Source organism: Chamaea fasciata, unplaced genomic scaffold (genome assembly GCF_029207755.1).
Source record: "Chamaea fasciata isolate MVZ Bird 193981 ecotype frontalis unplaced genomic scaffold, bChaFas1.0.hap1 SCAF_5, whole genome shotgun sequence".
Classification (NCBI taxonomy): Eukaryota; Metazoa; Chordata; class Aves; order Passeriformes; family Sylviidae; genus Chamaea; species Chamaea fasciata.
The window spans coordinates 697640-712802 of record NW_027094090.1 but is presented as its reverse complement, the minus strand read 5'-3'; the positions used below and the strand labels follow the sequence as shown (position 1 = coordinate 712802).

Here is a 15163-nt window from a genome sequence, read left to right as displayed (position 1 = left end):
GGGTCTGAGGGGAGCGGCGTGAGGGCGCCGCCTAGAGGTGGGAGCGGGGAGTTTGACCACGCCCCTCGTGTTTTGACCACGCCCACATTGACCGTGCTAGGGAAGTGCGAGGGCGCCCGGACACGCCCCCTCATCTTGACCACGCCCCACATTGACCGCGCTATTCATAGACACGCGGTCTCCTCGCCGCGGCCCCGCCCTTTCCCGCCGTGGCCCCGCCCCCTCCCGGTATTTCCGGTTCCGGCGGTGGCGGCGCGGGCGCTCCGGGCGGGAGCGGTGGCGGACGGGGCGCGGAGTCACAGGGCAGAGGTCAAAGGTCAGCGGGGAGCGGACACCGCGGGTGGTGGGAGGGGGGAGCTGAGGGGTCAGGGGACATTGGGGGGCAGGGGTGGGCTCCAGCGGCATTGGGAGGGGTGGAATCAGGGGTCAGGGGACATTTGGGGACCAGAGTGGGGGTCCAAGGGCAGCAGGACACAGGGTGGGGGTCGGGGGACATTTGGGGACAGGGGTGGGCTCCTAGTCCATCAGAAGGGATGGGATGAGGGGCCAGGGGACATTTGGGGACCAGAGTGGGGGCTCCAAGCACACCAGGAGCGGAGGCACGAGCGCTCAGGGGACACTCAGGACACGGAGCCCAGCTCCAAAGCCACCGGGCTCCAAAGCCACACGGGGCCAGCTGACCCCCCCGTTCCCCCCTCCCACAGCCCCCGCCATGCTGCGCTCCCTGCGGCCCCTCCGGCTCCTGTCCCCCGCCCTGTGCCCGCCCCGGCGCCACCTGTCCGGTGTCCCCGGCTCCCCGCGGCTGCCCCTGCGGCAGCGCCTGGCGGCGGCGGCGGCGGTGGCGGGCACGGTGGCGGCGGGCTGGCTTTACCTGCGCCACCAAAAGGAGGGACAGCGGCGGGAGCGCCAGCTGCGCCAGCTGCGCGCGCTCTCGCTGGGCCAGGGCGACTTCCAGCTGCGCGACACGGCGGGGACGCCGCGGAGCAAGGCGGATTTCCGCGGGCGCTGGGTGCTGCTCTACTTCGGCTTCACGCACTGCCCCGACGTGTGTCCCGAGCAGCTGGAGAGGCTGAGCCGCGCCGTGCGGCTGCTGGAGGCGCAGCCGGGGCTGCCGCCCGTGCAGCCCGTGTTTGTCACCGTGGACCCCGAGCGGGACGACGCGGCGGCGCTGGCGCGGTACCTGCGGGACTTCCACCCGCGCCTGCTGGGCTTAACGGGATCCGCGCGGCAGGTCAGGGAGGTGGCGGCCAAATTCCGCGTCTACGTCAGCACCGGGCCCCGGGACAGCGACGGGGATTACCTGGTGGATCACTCGGTGCTCACCTTCCTGCTGGATCCCGACGGTGTCTTCCGGGACTGCTACGGGCGGTCCCGCACGGCCGAGGAGGTGGCGCGGAGCGTCCGGGGACACATGGACAGCTACCGGCCATTGTCACCTCCCGATGGCACTGCCTGAGCGTCCGGGGACACATGGACAGCTACCGGCCATTGTCACCTCCCGATGGCACTGCCTGAGCGTCCGAGGACACATGGGACAGCTACCGGCCATTGTCACCTCCCGATGGCACTGCCTGAGCGTCCGGGGACACATGGACAGCTACCGGCCATTGTCACCTCCCGATGGCACTGCCTGAGCGTCCGGGGACACATGGACAGCTACCGGCCATTGTCACCTCCCGATGGCACTGCCTGAGTGTCCGGGGACACATGGACAGCTACCGGCCCCTGGTGCCACCCGGTGCCACCGGGGGGGAATAAACGGCGGGGAGCCCAGCCCGGAGTGGGTCTGGGGTGGTTTGGGGTGTGGGGAGGGCGGGGTGGCACATGGGGGGGTCACATGGAGGGGAGGGACAGGTGGGCAGTGACACCCAGGAGTGTCCTGTGGGAGGGACAGAGCCCACGCTCTCCAGGAGTGTCACATGGGGGGGTAGGGACACCTGACAGCCCCCGGTGGCCCCAGGAATGGTCTGTGGTAAGGCAGGGTTTGGCCGGGCAGGTGAAGGAACCCCCAGGTGTGTCCTGTGAGGTTGGGGGGTGGAGGGACCCCCAGCAGACCCCTGCGGCCCCCCAGCTCCCTCCCCATGGCTCTGGGGTCCCTGCGCAGGTGACAGAAGCCGCCCCCCGCAGTCCCCTGTGTCAGACTCTTTGGGTGGGCAGAGCCGGGGGTTTATTGGGGGCCGGGCTCTCTCCGCGAGGGCAGCTGCAGGTTGCGGAACCTGTCGTGGGCCGGGCGCGCCGAGAGGCGCCGCAGCCGCGCCGTGTCCAGCGCCGCCTCCAGCCCCTCCTCCTGCGCCAGCTCCACCTCCTCGTCGTTGGCCTAAGGAGGGGACAGCCCGGGGACAGCTGGGGGGGTGGCACACACGGGGACCCCCTTTCCCCCCCCGGCAGCCCCCCGAAGCCTTACCAGCTGCAGCGTGGCCAGCAGGTAGCGGCACACCTCGAACGGCGGCTGGCCGGCCACCAGGCTGGCCAGGGAGTGCCAGCGGCCGGGCTCCGAGCAGCGCTGCGTCAGGGAGTGCCCGTAGGCACGGACACTGAACGGGGCACGGTGCTCCTGGGGACACCGAGGGACGGGGAGGGACAGTGAGGGGACAGGGAGGGACAGCGAGGGGACAGGGAGTGCCCGCAGGCATGGACACTGAACGGGGCACGGTGCTCCTGGGGACACCGAGGGACGGGGAGGGACAGTGAGGGGACAGGGAGGGACAGCGAGGGGACAGGGAGTGCCCATAGGCACGGACACTGAACGGGGCACGGCGCTCCTGGGGACACCGAGGGACAGTGAGGGGACAGTGAGGGGACAACGAGGGTCAGGGAGTGACAGTGCCCAGTGCCAGCCCGTACCCACGGACACGGAGCAGGGCACGGAATTCCTGCAGGTGTGGGGGCACAGGGAGGGGACGGGGGGGCTCAGGTGTGGGCACGGGACTCTGGGGTGGGTGCGGGGTGCTCAGGTGGGGCAGAGGGGCTCAGGGGTGACCAGGGGTCACTGCCAGCCCCCTGCCCACCCCGGGGGGTCCCATCCCACCCCGGGGGTCCCAGCCCACCCTGGGGGTCCCATCCCACCCTGGGGGTCCCAGCGCATCCCGGGACGTCCCATCCCACCCCGGGGGTCCCATCCCACCCCGGGAGGTCCCATCCCACCCCGGGGGGTCCCAGCCCACCCCGGGGGTCCCAGCCCACCCCGGGGGTCCCATCCCACCCCGGAGGTCCCATCCCACCCCAGGGGTCCCATCCCACCCCGGGGGTCCCATCCCAGCCCAGGTCCCTGCCTGCTCCTGCAGCAGCGGCTCCATGCGCTCCTCCCAGAGCCGGATGCGCTGGGACAGCTCCGTCTCCTGGGCAAACTTCTGGGAGCTGGCCATGAACAGCTCCTGGGGACACAGGGACGAGGATGGGGACACCCCTGGAACTCTGGGGACACCCCCAGCACCCCTGGGGACACCCTGACCCTCCTGGGGACACCGTGACCCTCTGGAGTCCCCCCCCGAGCCCCAGGAACCGGCACCCACCACGTTCCTGCGCACAAGCTCCTCGTAGCCGGGTTCTGGGGGCTCTGTGGGAAAAGGGGGTCACCAGAGGTGGGGGGACAGTGTCCGACCACCCCCTGGGAGAGGCAGGGGACCCTCAGGGACAGGCAGGGGACAGGACAGACGGAATTTGGGGGGGGGGGGGGGGTCAGCAGCTCACCCGGGGATCCTTCCCCCAGCTCCTCGGGCTCCGCGTCCTCGGGCTCCACGTCCTCGTGCTCCACAAAATCGTCATCTGCCGGGGTGGGGACAGCACTCAGTGTCCCCTGGGACCCCCCCAGACCCTCAGGAAGGGGAGGAAAGGCTCCCCAGGCAGGGGGGATTTGGGATTTGGGGTCCCACACCTGCCCCTTCCTCGCCGCCGGCCCCGCGCTCCTGCTCCTGCTCCTGCTCCGGCTCCCACGGCGGCTCCTGGGAGGGGGGAGCAACCCTGAGACCCCCCCGAGCACCCCCAGAGTGTGGGGGAGCCCCCCCGAGCACCCCCAGAGTGTGGGGGAGCCCCCCCAGCCCCCCCAGTTCAGCCCCACTCACCCCCCGGCTCTGGAGCTTCCTGTGCGCCGCCATCCGCTCCTTGAAGTGCCGCCAGTAGAGCACCTCCAGGTCTGGGGGAGCGGGGTTTGGGGCTGGGGTGCCCCTCTGCGCCCCCAAAACACACACTGCCCCCCCCCAAAGCCCAAACCGCCCCCCCCAGCCGTGCCAGCCCCTTCCCAAGTTCCCCTGGCCCAGATTCGGGGTGCCCTGCCCCTTTGCAGGAGCTGGTGTCCATCCCCCCCCGGTTTTGGGGTGTCCTTCCTGCCCCACTGCAGGACCCAGTCCCGGGTGTCCCCCAGTTTTGGGGTGTCCTTCCCCTGCAGGACACAGTTTTGGTGTCCCCCAGTTTTGGGGCGCCTTCCCCCCAGTTTTGGGGTGCCCTCCCCATAGATTTGGGGCGCCCTCCCCCCAGTTTTGGGATGTCCTCCCCATAGATTTGGGGCCCCCTCCCCCCAGTTTTGGTGTCCCCCAGTTTTGGGGTGCCCTCCCCATAGATTTGGGGCGCCCTCCCCATAGATTTGGGGCGCCCTCCCCCCAGTTTTGGGGTGCCCTCCCCCCAGTTTTGGTGTCCCCCAGTTTTGGGGCGCCCTCCCCCCAGTTTTGGGGCGCCGTCCCCGCTGTCCCCGCGGCGGGAGCTGTCGCTGTCCCGTGTCCCCTCACCTGCGAAGGTGGGCCCCCTCCTCCTGCCCCTCCTGCCCTCCGCGCTGCCGCCGTCTGTGGGGAGCAGAGCGGGAATTAACCGTGGCATGGCGATTCCACGGATCCCTCCGGGCTGGAACAGCCCCCCTGAGCCCAGCCGGAGGGGCCAAGGCCACCCCTGCCCGCGTCGCTGAGTGTCACACGCCCTCCGCTGACGGGATTTTTGGGATGGATCCCGGGGGAAGGACTCACGGAGCGCCGAGAACCACCTCAGGAAATCCTGCAGCTTCCTCGGGGCTCTCCTCTTCCTCTTGGCCCCAGCCGTGTCCTCCAGCCCCGGGGGCACCAGGAAGGGCCTCCCTGCAGGGGACACGGGTGACACCGGCCGTGGGGCCGCCACCGGGGGCTGGGGACGGCCCGGGGTGGGCACAGGGACACGGGGGTGTCACAGGGCGGTGACAGGGACACCTGGGGGTGTCACAGGGTGGGGACAGGGACACCTGGGGGATGTCACAGGGTGGGGACAGGGACACCTGGGGGTGTCACAGGGCTGGGGACAGCCTAGGGTGGGGACAGGGACACCTGGGGATGTCACAGGGCTGGGGATGGCCCAGAGTGGGGACAGGGACACCTGGGGGTGTCACAGGGTGGGGACAGGGACACTTGGGGGTGTCACAGGGTGGGGACAGGGACACGTGGGGATGTCACAGGGTGAGGACAGGGATACCTGGGGGTGTCACAGGGTGGGGACAGGGACACTTGGGGGTGTCACAGGGTGGGGACAGGGACACGTGGGGATGTCACAGGGTGGGGACAGGGACACCTGGGGGTGTCACAGGGTGAGGACAGGGACACCTGGGGGTGTCACAGGGTGAGGACAGGGATACCTGGGGGTGTCACAGGGTGAGGACAGGGACACCTGGGGGTGTCACAGGGTGAGGACAGGGATACCTGGGGGTGTCACAGGGTGGGGACAGGGACACCTGGGGGTGTCACGGGTGAGGACAGGGACACCTGGGGGTGTCACAGGGTGGGGACAGGGACACCTGGGGGTGTCACAGGGCTGGGGATGGCCCAGGGTGGGAACAAGGACACCTGGGGATGTCCAGGGTGGGGACAGGGACATTTGGGGGTGTCGCAGGGCTGGGGATGACCCCCAGTGGGACTTGGGGACACTGAGGGACATGTGGCCAGGGATGACCCACCACGGGCCGTGCTGTCCCTGCTCCCAAATCCCCCCGAATTTCCCCCAAAATGACCTTTCCTAAAGGGCTTCTCCTCGCAGTCCCCAAAGGGGTCCAGGCTCTGCCACGGGTCGGGCTCCTCCTGCCACAGGGGGAGGGAGAACGGATTTGGGATCCCCCCGCTCAGATTTGGGATCCCCCGCTCAGATTTGGGATCCCCCAGCCCAGATTTGGGATCCCCCCGCTCAGATTTGGGATCCCCCCGCTCAGATTTGGGATCCCCCGGCTCAGATTTGGGATCTCCCCGCCCAGATTTGGGATCTCCCCACCCAGATTTGGGGTCTCCCCGGCCCCCGTGCCCCCCTTACCTTGCTGTGGGATTTGGGGTCCTGCCTGGGGGGTCTCTCCCGCAGGATGTAGCCCCGGGCCTGGGGCGTGCTCTGGGGGACACAGAGGGGGACAGTGAGGGACTCCGAACGGGCTGGGGGGATCCGGGGGTCTGGGAAAGGAGTAGGGGGATCCAGGGAAGGAATGAGGGGCTGGGGGGCTCAGGGGATGGGGTGGGGGGCTCTGGGGAAGGAACAAGGGGCTCCAGGGACCCAGGGAAGGAGTGGGGGGCTCTGGGGAAGGAGTGGGGGGCTCTGGGGCTCTAGGGAAGGAGTGGGGGGCTCTGGGGAAGGAGTGGGGGGCTCTGGGGCTCTAGGGAAGGAGTGGGGGGCTCTGGGGAAGGAGTGGGGGGCTCTGGGGAAGGAGTGGGGGGCTCTGGGGCTCCGGGGAAGGAGTGGGGGGCTCTGGGGAAAGAGTGGGGGGCTCTGGGGCTCTAGGGAAGGAGTGGGGGGCTCTAGGGAGGGAGTGGGGGGCTCTGGGGCTCTGGGGAAGGAGTGGGGGGCTCTGGGGCTCTAGGGAAGGAGTGGGGGGCTCTGGGGAAGGAGTGGGGGGCTCTGGGGCTCCGGGGAAGGAGTGGGGGGCTCTGGGGCTCCGGGGAAGGAGTGGGGGGCTCTGGGGAAGGAGTGGGGGGCTCTGGGGCTCTAGGGAAGGAGTGGGGGGCTCTAGGGAGGGAGTGGGGGGCTCTGGGGCTCTGGGGAAGGAGTGGGGGGCTCTAGGGAGGGAGTGGGGGGCTCTGGGGCTCCGGGGAAGGAGTGGGGGGCTCTGGGGCTCTGGGGAAGGAGTGGGGGGCTCTAGGGAGGGAGTGGGGGGCTCTGGGGCTCTGGGGAAGGAGTGGGGGGCTCTAGGGAGGGAGTGGGGGGCTCTGGGGCTCCGGGGAAGGAGTGGGGGGCTCTGGGGCTCTGGGGAAGGAGTGGGGGGCTCTAGGGAGGGAGTGGGGGGCTCTGGGGCTCTGGGGAAGGAGTGGGGGGCTCTGGGGAAGGAGCGGGGGGCTCTGGGGCTCCGGGGAAGGAGTGGGGGGCTCTAGGGAGGGAGTGGGGGGCTCTGGGGCTCTGGGGAAGGAGTGGGGGGCTCTGGGGAAGGAGCGGGGGGCTCTGGGGCTCCGGGGAAGGAGCGGGGGGCTCTAGGGAGGGAGTGGGGGGCTCTGGGGAAGGAGCAGGGCAGCCCCCCAAGCCCACACAGACCCTGTGAGCCTCGATGTGTTCACTGGGGGCTGGGGTCACTTCCATGTGGCCGCCCAGGGCGCCGGCAGCATCAGCGTCGTCATCGTCACCTCCCGCAGCTCCTGCAGGGATGGGGACGGGGAGGGGCTGGAGAAGCTTCCAGAAGCCCCCAGGCCCACCCCGTCTGCCCAGGAATCCCCCCGGGGCCTCTCCTGCTGGGGAGCCCAAATCCAAGCGTCCCCAGCCCTGCCAGGGCCACCGCCGCCCGTGTCCCCGAGTGTCACCTCCCCAGGGGTGCTAAACCCCTCCGGGGACAGGGATGGACAGTCCCCAGAGTCCAGTGCCCTCGCCCCCTGCCCCTGCTCCCTGGGAGCACAGCCCGACCTGACAGGGATGGACTCGCCCCTCACCCTCCTGGAGGGACACGGGGACACCTGGGCACACCTGCGCAGGTGTCACCTCGTGAATTCACCCCTCACCCTCCTCCAGTGCACCCAGGAGTGACACAGGGACACCTGGACACACCTGGGCAGGTGTCACCCCGTGAATTCCCCCCTCACCTTCCTCCAGGGCACCCAGGAGTGACACAGGGACACCTGGACACACCTGGGCACACCTGGGCAGGTGTCACCCCATGAATTCCCCCCTCACCCTCCCGGAGGCACACAGGGACACCTGGGCAGGTGTGCCCTCACCTGTCTCCTCGGAGAAGCTCAGAGCCTGCACCGGGGCGGGGCCGCAGCCAGCGGATCCCGGCGCTGCTGCGGGGTGCAGGGCCAGGTGAGCAGCGCCAGTGGCAGCGCCAGGGACGCCCCAGGGCCCCCGGGTAGCTGTGGCGGTCCCCAGGTGCGGCTCCTGCGGCAGGTGTGTGGGGGAGAGCCCGGCCAGCTCCAGCAGGAAGGCCCCGGAGGCGTGGGGGGTGGAGGTGTTGATGCGGAAATCGCGGCGGCTGGCCAGCACCTCGCCGCGCCGGCTGCGGGGACAGGGTCGGGGGGCTGTCACCAATGTTCCCAAGGGTGCCCAAGGTCCCCAAGGGTCCCCTGGGCCGGCCCAGCCTCAGCACAACCCTCCCTGCAGCCGCGGAGTGCCGGGAGCATCCTGCTCCCCAACAGGCCCCGGCAGGGATTGTGAGATCGGAGTGAGGGATGGCTGGGGCAGGGAGGGGACAGGGGACAGTGCCACCCCGGGGAGGGGACAGGGGACAATCCCAGCCAGGGACAGGAGCAGGGAGGGGACAGGGGACAGTGCCACCCCGGGGAGGGGACACAGGACAATCCCAGCCAGGGACGGGAGCAGGGATGGGGACAGGGGACAGTGCCACCCCGGGGAGGGGACACAGGACAATCCCAGCCAGGGACAGGAGCAGGGAGGGGACAGGGGACAGTGCCACCCCGGGGAGGGGACACGGGACAATCCCAGCCAGGGACGGGAGCAGGGATGGGGACAGGGGACAGTGCCACCCCGGGGAGGGGACAGGGGACAATCCCAGCCAGGGACAGGAGCAGGGAGGGGACAGGGGACAGTGCCACCCCGGGGAGGGGACACAGGACAATCCCAGCCAGGGACGGGAGCAGGGATGGGGACAGGGGACAGTGCCACCCCGGGGAGGGGACACAGGACAATCCCAGCCAGGGACAGGAGCAGGGAGGGGACAGGGGACAGTGCCACCCCGGGGAGGGGACACGGGACAATCCCAGCCAGGGACGGGAGCAGGGATGGGGACAGGGGACAGTGCCACCCCGGGGAGGGGACAGGGGACAATCCCAGCCAGGGACAGGAGCAGGGATGGGGACAGGGGACAGTGCCACCCCGGGGAGGGGACACAGGACAATCCCAGCCAGGGACAGGAGCAGGGAGGGGACAGGGGACAGTGCCACCCCGGGGAGGGGACACAGGACAATCCCAGCCAGGGACGGGAGCAGGGATGGGGACAGGGGACAGTGCCACCCCGGGGAGGGGACAGGGGACAATCCCAGCCAGGGACAGGAGCAGGGAGGGGACAGGGGACAGTGCCACCCCGGGGAGGGGACACAGGACAATCCCAGCCAGGGACAGGAGCAGGGAGGGGACAGGGGACAGTGCCACCCCGGGGAGGGGACACGGGACAATCCCAGCCAGGGACGGGAGCAGGGATGGGGACAGGGGACAGTGCCACCCCGGGGAGGGGACACGGGACAATCCCAGCCAGGGACGGGAGCAGGGATGGGGACAGGGGACAGTGCCACCCCGGGGAGGGGACAGGGGACAATCCCAGCCAGGGACAGGAGCAGGGATGGGGACAGGGGACAGTGCCACCCCGGGGAGGGGACACAGGACAATCCCAGCCAGGGACAGGAGCAGGGAGGGGACAGGGGACAGTGCCACCCCGGGGAGGGGACACAGGACAATCCCAGCCAGGGACGGGAGCAGGGATGGGGACAGGGGACAGTGCCACCCCGGGGAGGGGACACAGGACAATCCCAGCCAGGGACGGGAGCAGGGATGGGGACAGGGGACAGTGCCAGGAGTGTCACCTCAGGAGGGGGTTCTCCTTCTTCTCCCCCTCTTCGGGGGGCACCAGGGACATCGGGGTCAGGGGGACGATGTTCACGGCCTGGGAGGGGACAGCGAGGTGGGACACGGCCTGGCACAGGTGTCACTGTCCCCAAGGCCACCACCCCGGCGGGATGGCTTTCCCAGGAAAGGGAGAAAATGAGGGGAAAGGAGGGAGAAAAAGGGAGAGGGAGAGATAAAAAAGAGATGAGAGAGGAAAAAGGGATAAAAAGAAGAAGAAAGGGAGGGATGAAAGGGAGGCATAAAAAGAGAGATAAAAAGGAAAAAAGGAGGGATATAAAGAGGGAGAAAAAGAGGGGAAAAAGGGGAAGGAAAGGAGGGATAAAAAGAGGAAGAAAAGGAAGAACGAGAGGGATAAAAAGAGGGATAAAAGGACGAAAAGGAGGGAGGAAAAAAGGGATTAAAAAGAGAAAAAGAGGGATAAAAAGAGGCATATAAAGGAGAAAAAAGAGAAAAAGAAGAAAGATAAAAAGAGGGAGAAAAGGAGAAATAGAGAGAAGTAGGAAGAAAGAAAAGGAGAAAAAAAGGAATACAAAGAGACAGAAAAGGAACAAAAGAGGGATAAAAAAAGAACAGGAACAAAGAAAGAAAGAAGAGGAGAAAGGAGGGATAAACAGAGGAGCAAAAAGAGGAAAATGAGCAGCAAACAGAAGAGAAAAAGGAGAAATAAAAGGAAGAAAAGGAAAGGAAAAGAAGCAATAAAAGGAGGAAAATGAGCAGTAAACAGAAGAGGAAAAGGAGAAATAAAAGGAGGAAAATGAGAAATAAAAGGAGGAAAAGGAAAAGAAAAGAAACAATAAAACAAGGAAAGAAAGAGAAAAAGAAGCAATAAAAGGAAGAAAATGAGCAATAAATAGGAGAAAAAAAGCAATAAAAAGAGGAAGAGGAAAAGGAGCAATAAAAGGACGAAAATGAGCAGTGAACAGAAAAAGAAAAGGAGAAATAAAAGGAGGAAAATGAGAAATAAAAGGAGGAAAAGGAAAAGAAAAGAAACAATAAAAAGAGGAAAAAGAGAGAAAAAGAAACAATAAAAGGAAGAAAATGAGCAATAAACAGGAGAAAAAAAAGCAATAAAAAGAGGAAAAGAAGGAAAAAGAGCAATAAAAGGATGAAAATGAGCAGTGAACAGAAGAGGAAAAGGAGCAATAAAATGAGAAAAAGAAAAAAGAAAAGCAGGCATAAAGCAAAATGCAACTTGTTGCCCTTACGGCAGGCTGCTGATCCCTCCTCATGTCCACGCTGGCCTGGCTGCTCTCTGGGATGTCATCCAGGGACAGGAACTGCCAGGAGAAGCCCAGGGGGGTCAGCCCAGCTGGGGGGGACGCCGAGGGAGCCCCGGGGGGCAGGGCAGGGGGCACAGAGCCCCCCTCACCTGCTCCTCCTTGTCCGTGAAGGTGGCGTCGGCGTCGCGGCCGTCGGGGCCCAGGGAGGTGGGCAGCTTCTCCCTCCTGGGGAGAAACAGGCTCAGGAGCCACGGGAACGGGGTCGGGGGGGGAAATTCCAAAAAAAACCAGCGGGGTGTTCCCTCTGCGGGGCAGGGGGGAAGCCCGGGGGAGCCGGCGGCACGTCCCAAAGGGAATTTCCTTCTGGAAAAGGCTCCCTCGGGCACCGAAATCAGAGTTAACCGGAAGGAAAAACCATCCCTGGCTTTGTTTGTTATCCCTGTGGTGTCATTCCTGAGGCTGGCAAGGGAAAAGTCCCTCTGGGAAGGGAAAATTCCCCTCTGGGAAGGGAAAATTCTCCTCTGGGAAAGGAAATTCCCCTCTGGGAAGGGAAAATTCTCCTCGGGGAAGGGAAATTCCCCATGGGAAGAGAAAATCCCCCCTGGGAAGGGAAAATCTCCCTTTTGGGAAGGGAAAATTCCGCTCTGGGAAGGAAAACTTCTCCTCTGGGAAGGGAAAATCCCCCTCTGGGAAGAGAAATCCCCCTCTGGGAAGGGGAAATCCCCCTCTGGGAAGGAAAATTCCCCTCTAGGAAGGGAAAATCCCCTCTGGGAAAGGAAATTCCCCTCTGGGAAGGGAAAATTCCCCTCTGGAAAAGGAAATTTCCTCTCTGGGAAGATAAAATCCCCTTTGGGAAGGGAAAATCCCCCTCTGGGAAGAGAAAATTCCTCTCTGGGAAGAGGAAATCCCCCCTGGGAAGGGAAAACCCCACTCACTTTTTGTTGGAGATGCAGTCCAGCGTCTGGCAGACCAGCATGTACAGGTATTCCACCTGCAGGAAAACAGCCCCTGGAGCTGGGAAAGGGGGAGCAGCTCCCTGGAAAGCCCCTGCACCCGAGGGACTCCCCCCTCCCATTACGGGGGGCAGTTCCATGGGGTTTGTTGCTCTTTTCCCATTTTTTTTTTCAGCCGTTCCAAGGCCAGGCTTGGGGAAATCCCTGGGATTTGGGAGAGTGGGAGGTGTTTCCCTGCCCGTGGTGGCACTGGAGGGGCTTTGGGCTCCCTTCCCACCCAAACCACTCCAGGATTCCGTGGTGAGAAAGATCCAATATCCCACGATTTTGTGACAAGATAAAATTTTATCTGCCACGCTTAGGGAAAAAAAAACCACCTGGAGAAGAGCAAAATTCCTGCTCTGGGCTGCCAGCAGCCCCACAGGGAGCAAATTTAGGAGCGGGGAGCTGAAATTCCCACCGGTGATCTGGAGCCAAGGGGAATTCTGGGGTGAGCCCAGGGACTTGGGGCGGCTCAGGGGTCACGGGCTGGGGATGGGGAGCCCAATGCCAGTGCCAATGCCAGTGCCAATCCCAGTGCCAATGCCAATGCCAGTGCCAATCCCAGTGCCAATGCCAGTGCCAATCCCAATGCCAGTCCCAATGCCAACCCCAGTGCCAATGCCAACGCCAGTGCCAATCCCAGTGCCAATGCCAGTGCCAATGCCAATGCCAATCCCAGTGCCAATGCCAGTGCCAATCCCAATGCCAATGCCAGTGCCAAAGCCAATGCCAGTGCCAATCCTAATGCCAATCCCAGTGCCAACCCCAATGCCAGTCCCAGTGCCAATGCCAATCCCAGTGCCAGTGCCAGTGCCAATCCCAATGCCAATGCCAGTGCCAAAGCCAATGCCAGTGCCAATCCTAATGCCAATCCCAGTGCCAATGCCAATCCCAATCCCAATGCCAATCCCCGTGCCAATGCCAATCCCAGTCCCAATCCCAATGGCAATCCCACTGCCAACCTCAACATCAATGCCAACCCCAGTCCAAGTTCCAATCCCAGTCCAAGCCCCAATTCCAATCCCAATGCCAATGCCAATCCCAATCCCAGTTACAGTCCCAGTCCCAATCCCAGCCCCAATCCCAATCCCACTGCCAATCCCAGTGCCAATCCCAATGTCAATGCCAATCCCAGTCCCAATCCCAGTCGCAATCCCAATGCCAATGCAAATGCCAATCCCAATCCCAGTCCCAGCCCCAGCCCCAGCCCCAATCCCAATCCCAGTCCCAGCCCCAATCCCAATCACAATCCCAATCCCAGCCCCAATCACAATCCCAATCCCAGCCCCAATCCCAATCCCAGCCCCAATCCCAGCCCCAATCCCAATCCCAGCCCCAATCCCAGTCCCAGCCCCAATCCCAGTCCCAGCCCCAATCCCAGCCCCAATCCCAATCCCAGCCCCAATCCCAATCACAATCACAATCACAATCCCAATCCCAGCCCCAATCCCAATCCCAATCACAATCACAATCCCAATCCCAGCCCCAATCCCAATCCCAGCCCCAATCCCAATCCCAGCCCCAATCCCAATCCCAATCCCAGCCCCAATCCCAGTCCCAATCCCAGCCCCAATCCCAGCCCCAATCCCAATCCCCCCTGACCTTCTTGCTGTAGATGCAGGCCGACCCCTGGATCAGCAGCGCCGCCTCCATGAAGTTCATGGTGGTTTTCCCGTTGTCAAAGGAAATGCAGATGTGATCCAGCTGTGAGGGGCAGGGAGGAGAGAGAGGCTGAGACCCCAGCGGGGTTTGGGGTGGCACGGGGGGGATTCGGGGTCACCCCGTTACCTCCTCCAGGTACTCCCCGAGCTGGGCGGCCACGTCCACCTCCCAGTTCTTGGTGAGGTCCCGGATGGGCTGGAGCAGGTGCAGGAAGCGGGAATCCACCTCCTCCATGGTGGGATCCCGGCGGGGGACACCCCAAAACCCACCTGGGGGCTCCCAGGGCAGCGGGGATCCCCCAGGGAAGGGATATCCCGCGGGATGTTCCCACAGGGAATGGATGTCCCGGGGTGCAGGGCAGGGGACAGCCCCGGAGGAAGCTCGGCAGGAATCACCGCTGGGCTGGAGGGAAACGGGGAGACAGCTCAGGAATGGTTTGGGGTGGAAAATCCCGACCCCAGGGCTGACCCCGACCCCATCCCCACGGCGATCCCGATCCTGCCCCATCCCCACGGCGATCCCAATCCCGACCCCATCCCCGCAGCGATCCCAATCCTGACCCCATCCCCGCAGCGATCCCAATCCTGCCCCATCCCCACGGCGATCCCGATCCTGACCCCATACCCACGGCAATCCCAATCCTGACACACGGATCCCAACCCCGCTCACAAGCCTGGTCCTGATTCTGATCCTGACCCCAATCCTGACGCTGACCGCGATCCTGACCCCAACCCAAATCGCAGTCCTGACCCTGGTCCTGACTCCACCCGTGATCCCAATCCTCACCGGGATCGTGATCCCAATCCTCACCGGGATCGTGATCCCAAGTTCAGTCCCGACCCTGAGCAGACCTCAAACCCGAGCCCTGTCAGGAGCGCAATCCCGACCCTGATTCTTACCCCGATCCCAACCCCAATTCCCATCCCTAACTCTACTCCAGTCCCGACGCCAGCCTCAATCCTGATCCCGATCCCAACTTCAATTCCGACCCAGATCCCGACCCCAATTCCCGCCCCAACAGCGCCCTAAACCTCAGTCCCGATCGTGATCCCGGTCCCCATCCCAACCTCAATCCCGATCCCGACCCCGGCCCCGATCCAAACCTCAATCCCAGTCCCGATGCCCATCCCTAGTCCCGATACTCAGCCCAGCGCCATGCAAACCCCGGTCCCGGTCCCGTTCCCGCTCCCGCTCCCGTTCCCGGTCCCTCACCGGCTCCGCTCCTCATCCCGCGATCGCCGCCGCCATTTTTGTCCTTCCCGCGCTCCGTGACGCGCCCGGCGCGCGCTGGTGGCGTAG

At 64.9% G+C, this 15163-nt stretch overlaps 2 protein-coding genes across 2 annotated transcripts; one reads left to right on the top strand and one right to left on the bottom strand.

Annotated features, from left to right (window-relative positions):
• Window positions 1-211: 211 nt before the first annotated feature.
• On the top strand, window positions 212-1771 carry SCO2 (synthesis of cytochrome C oxidase 2; the record flags this gene model as incomplete). The annotated part of the gene is given in 3 exon segments (XM_066184498.1): window positions 212-280; window positions 283-316; window positions 705-1771. Coding segments are annotated over 3 exon segments (855 nt in total), but the record flags the coding sequence as incomplete, so codon positions are not given.
• A 376-nt stretch (window positions 1772-2147) lies between these two features.
• On the bottom strand, window positions 2148-15141 carry NCAPH2 (non-SMC condensin II complex subunit H2). The gene is made up of 20 exons (XM_066184525.1): window positions 15077-15141; window positions 13991-14266; window positions 13805-13906; window positions 12143-12198; window positions 11357-11432; window positions 11193-11264; window positions 9945-10024; window positions 8127-8404; window positions 7453-7553; window positions 6253-6324; window positions 5960-6026; window positions 4953-5060; window positions 4722-4775; window positions 4062-4132; window positions 3875-3941; window positions 3691-3765; window positions 3513-3556; window positions 3273-3374; window positions 2405-2554; window positions 2148-2317 (listed from the first exon to the last, which is right to left on the bottom strand). Exons 2-20 carry the CDS (start codon window positions 14096-14098, stop codon window positions 2168-2170), a joined length of 1833 nt encoding a protein of 610 aa, XP_066040622.1. The 5' UTR covers window positions 14099-14266; window positions 15077-15141; the 3' UTR covers window positions 2148-2167.
• Between the last annotated feature and the right edge of the window lie 22 nt (window positions 15142-15163).

Excerpts from the sequence above, each read along its gene's own strand:
- NCAPH2 (XM_066184525.1), bottom strand. The coding sequence starts at position 14,098 with ATGGAGGAGGTGGATTCCCGCTTCCTGCACCTGCTCCAGCCCATCCGG. Across the intron at positions 5,061-5,959 it reads GGAGAAGCCCTTTAGGAAAG|GGAGGCCCTTCCTGGTGCCC; the intron begins GTCATTTTGGGG and ends TGTCCCCTGCAG. Across the intron at positions 4,133-4,721 it reads GAGGGGGCCCACCTTCGCAG|ACCTGGAGGTGCTCTACTGG; the intron begins GTGAGGGGACAC and ends CCGCTCCCCCAG.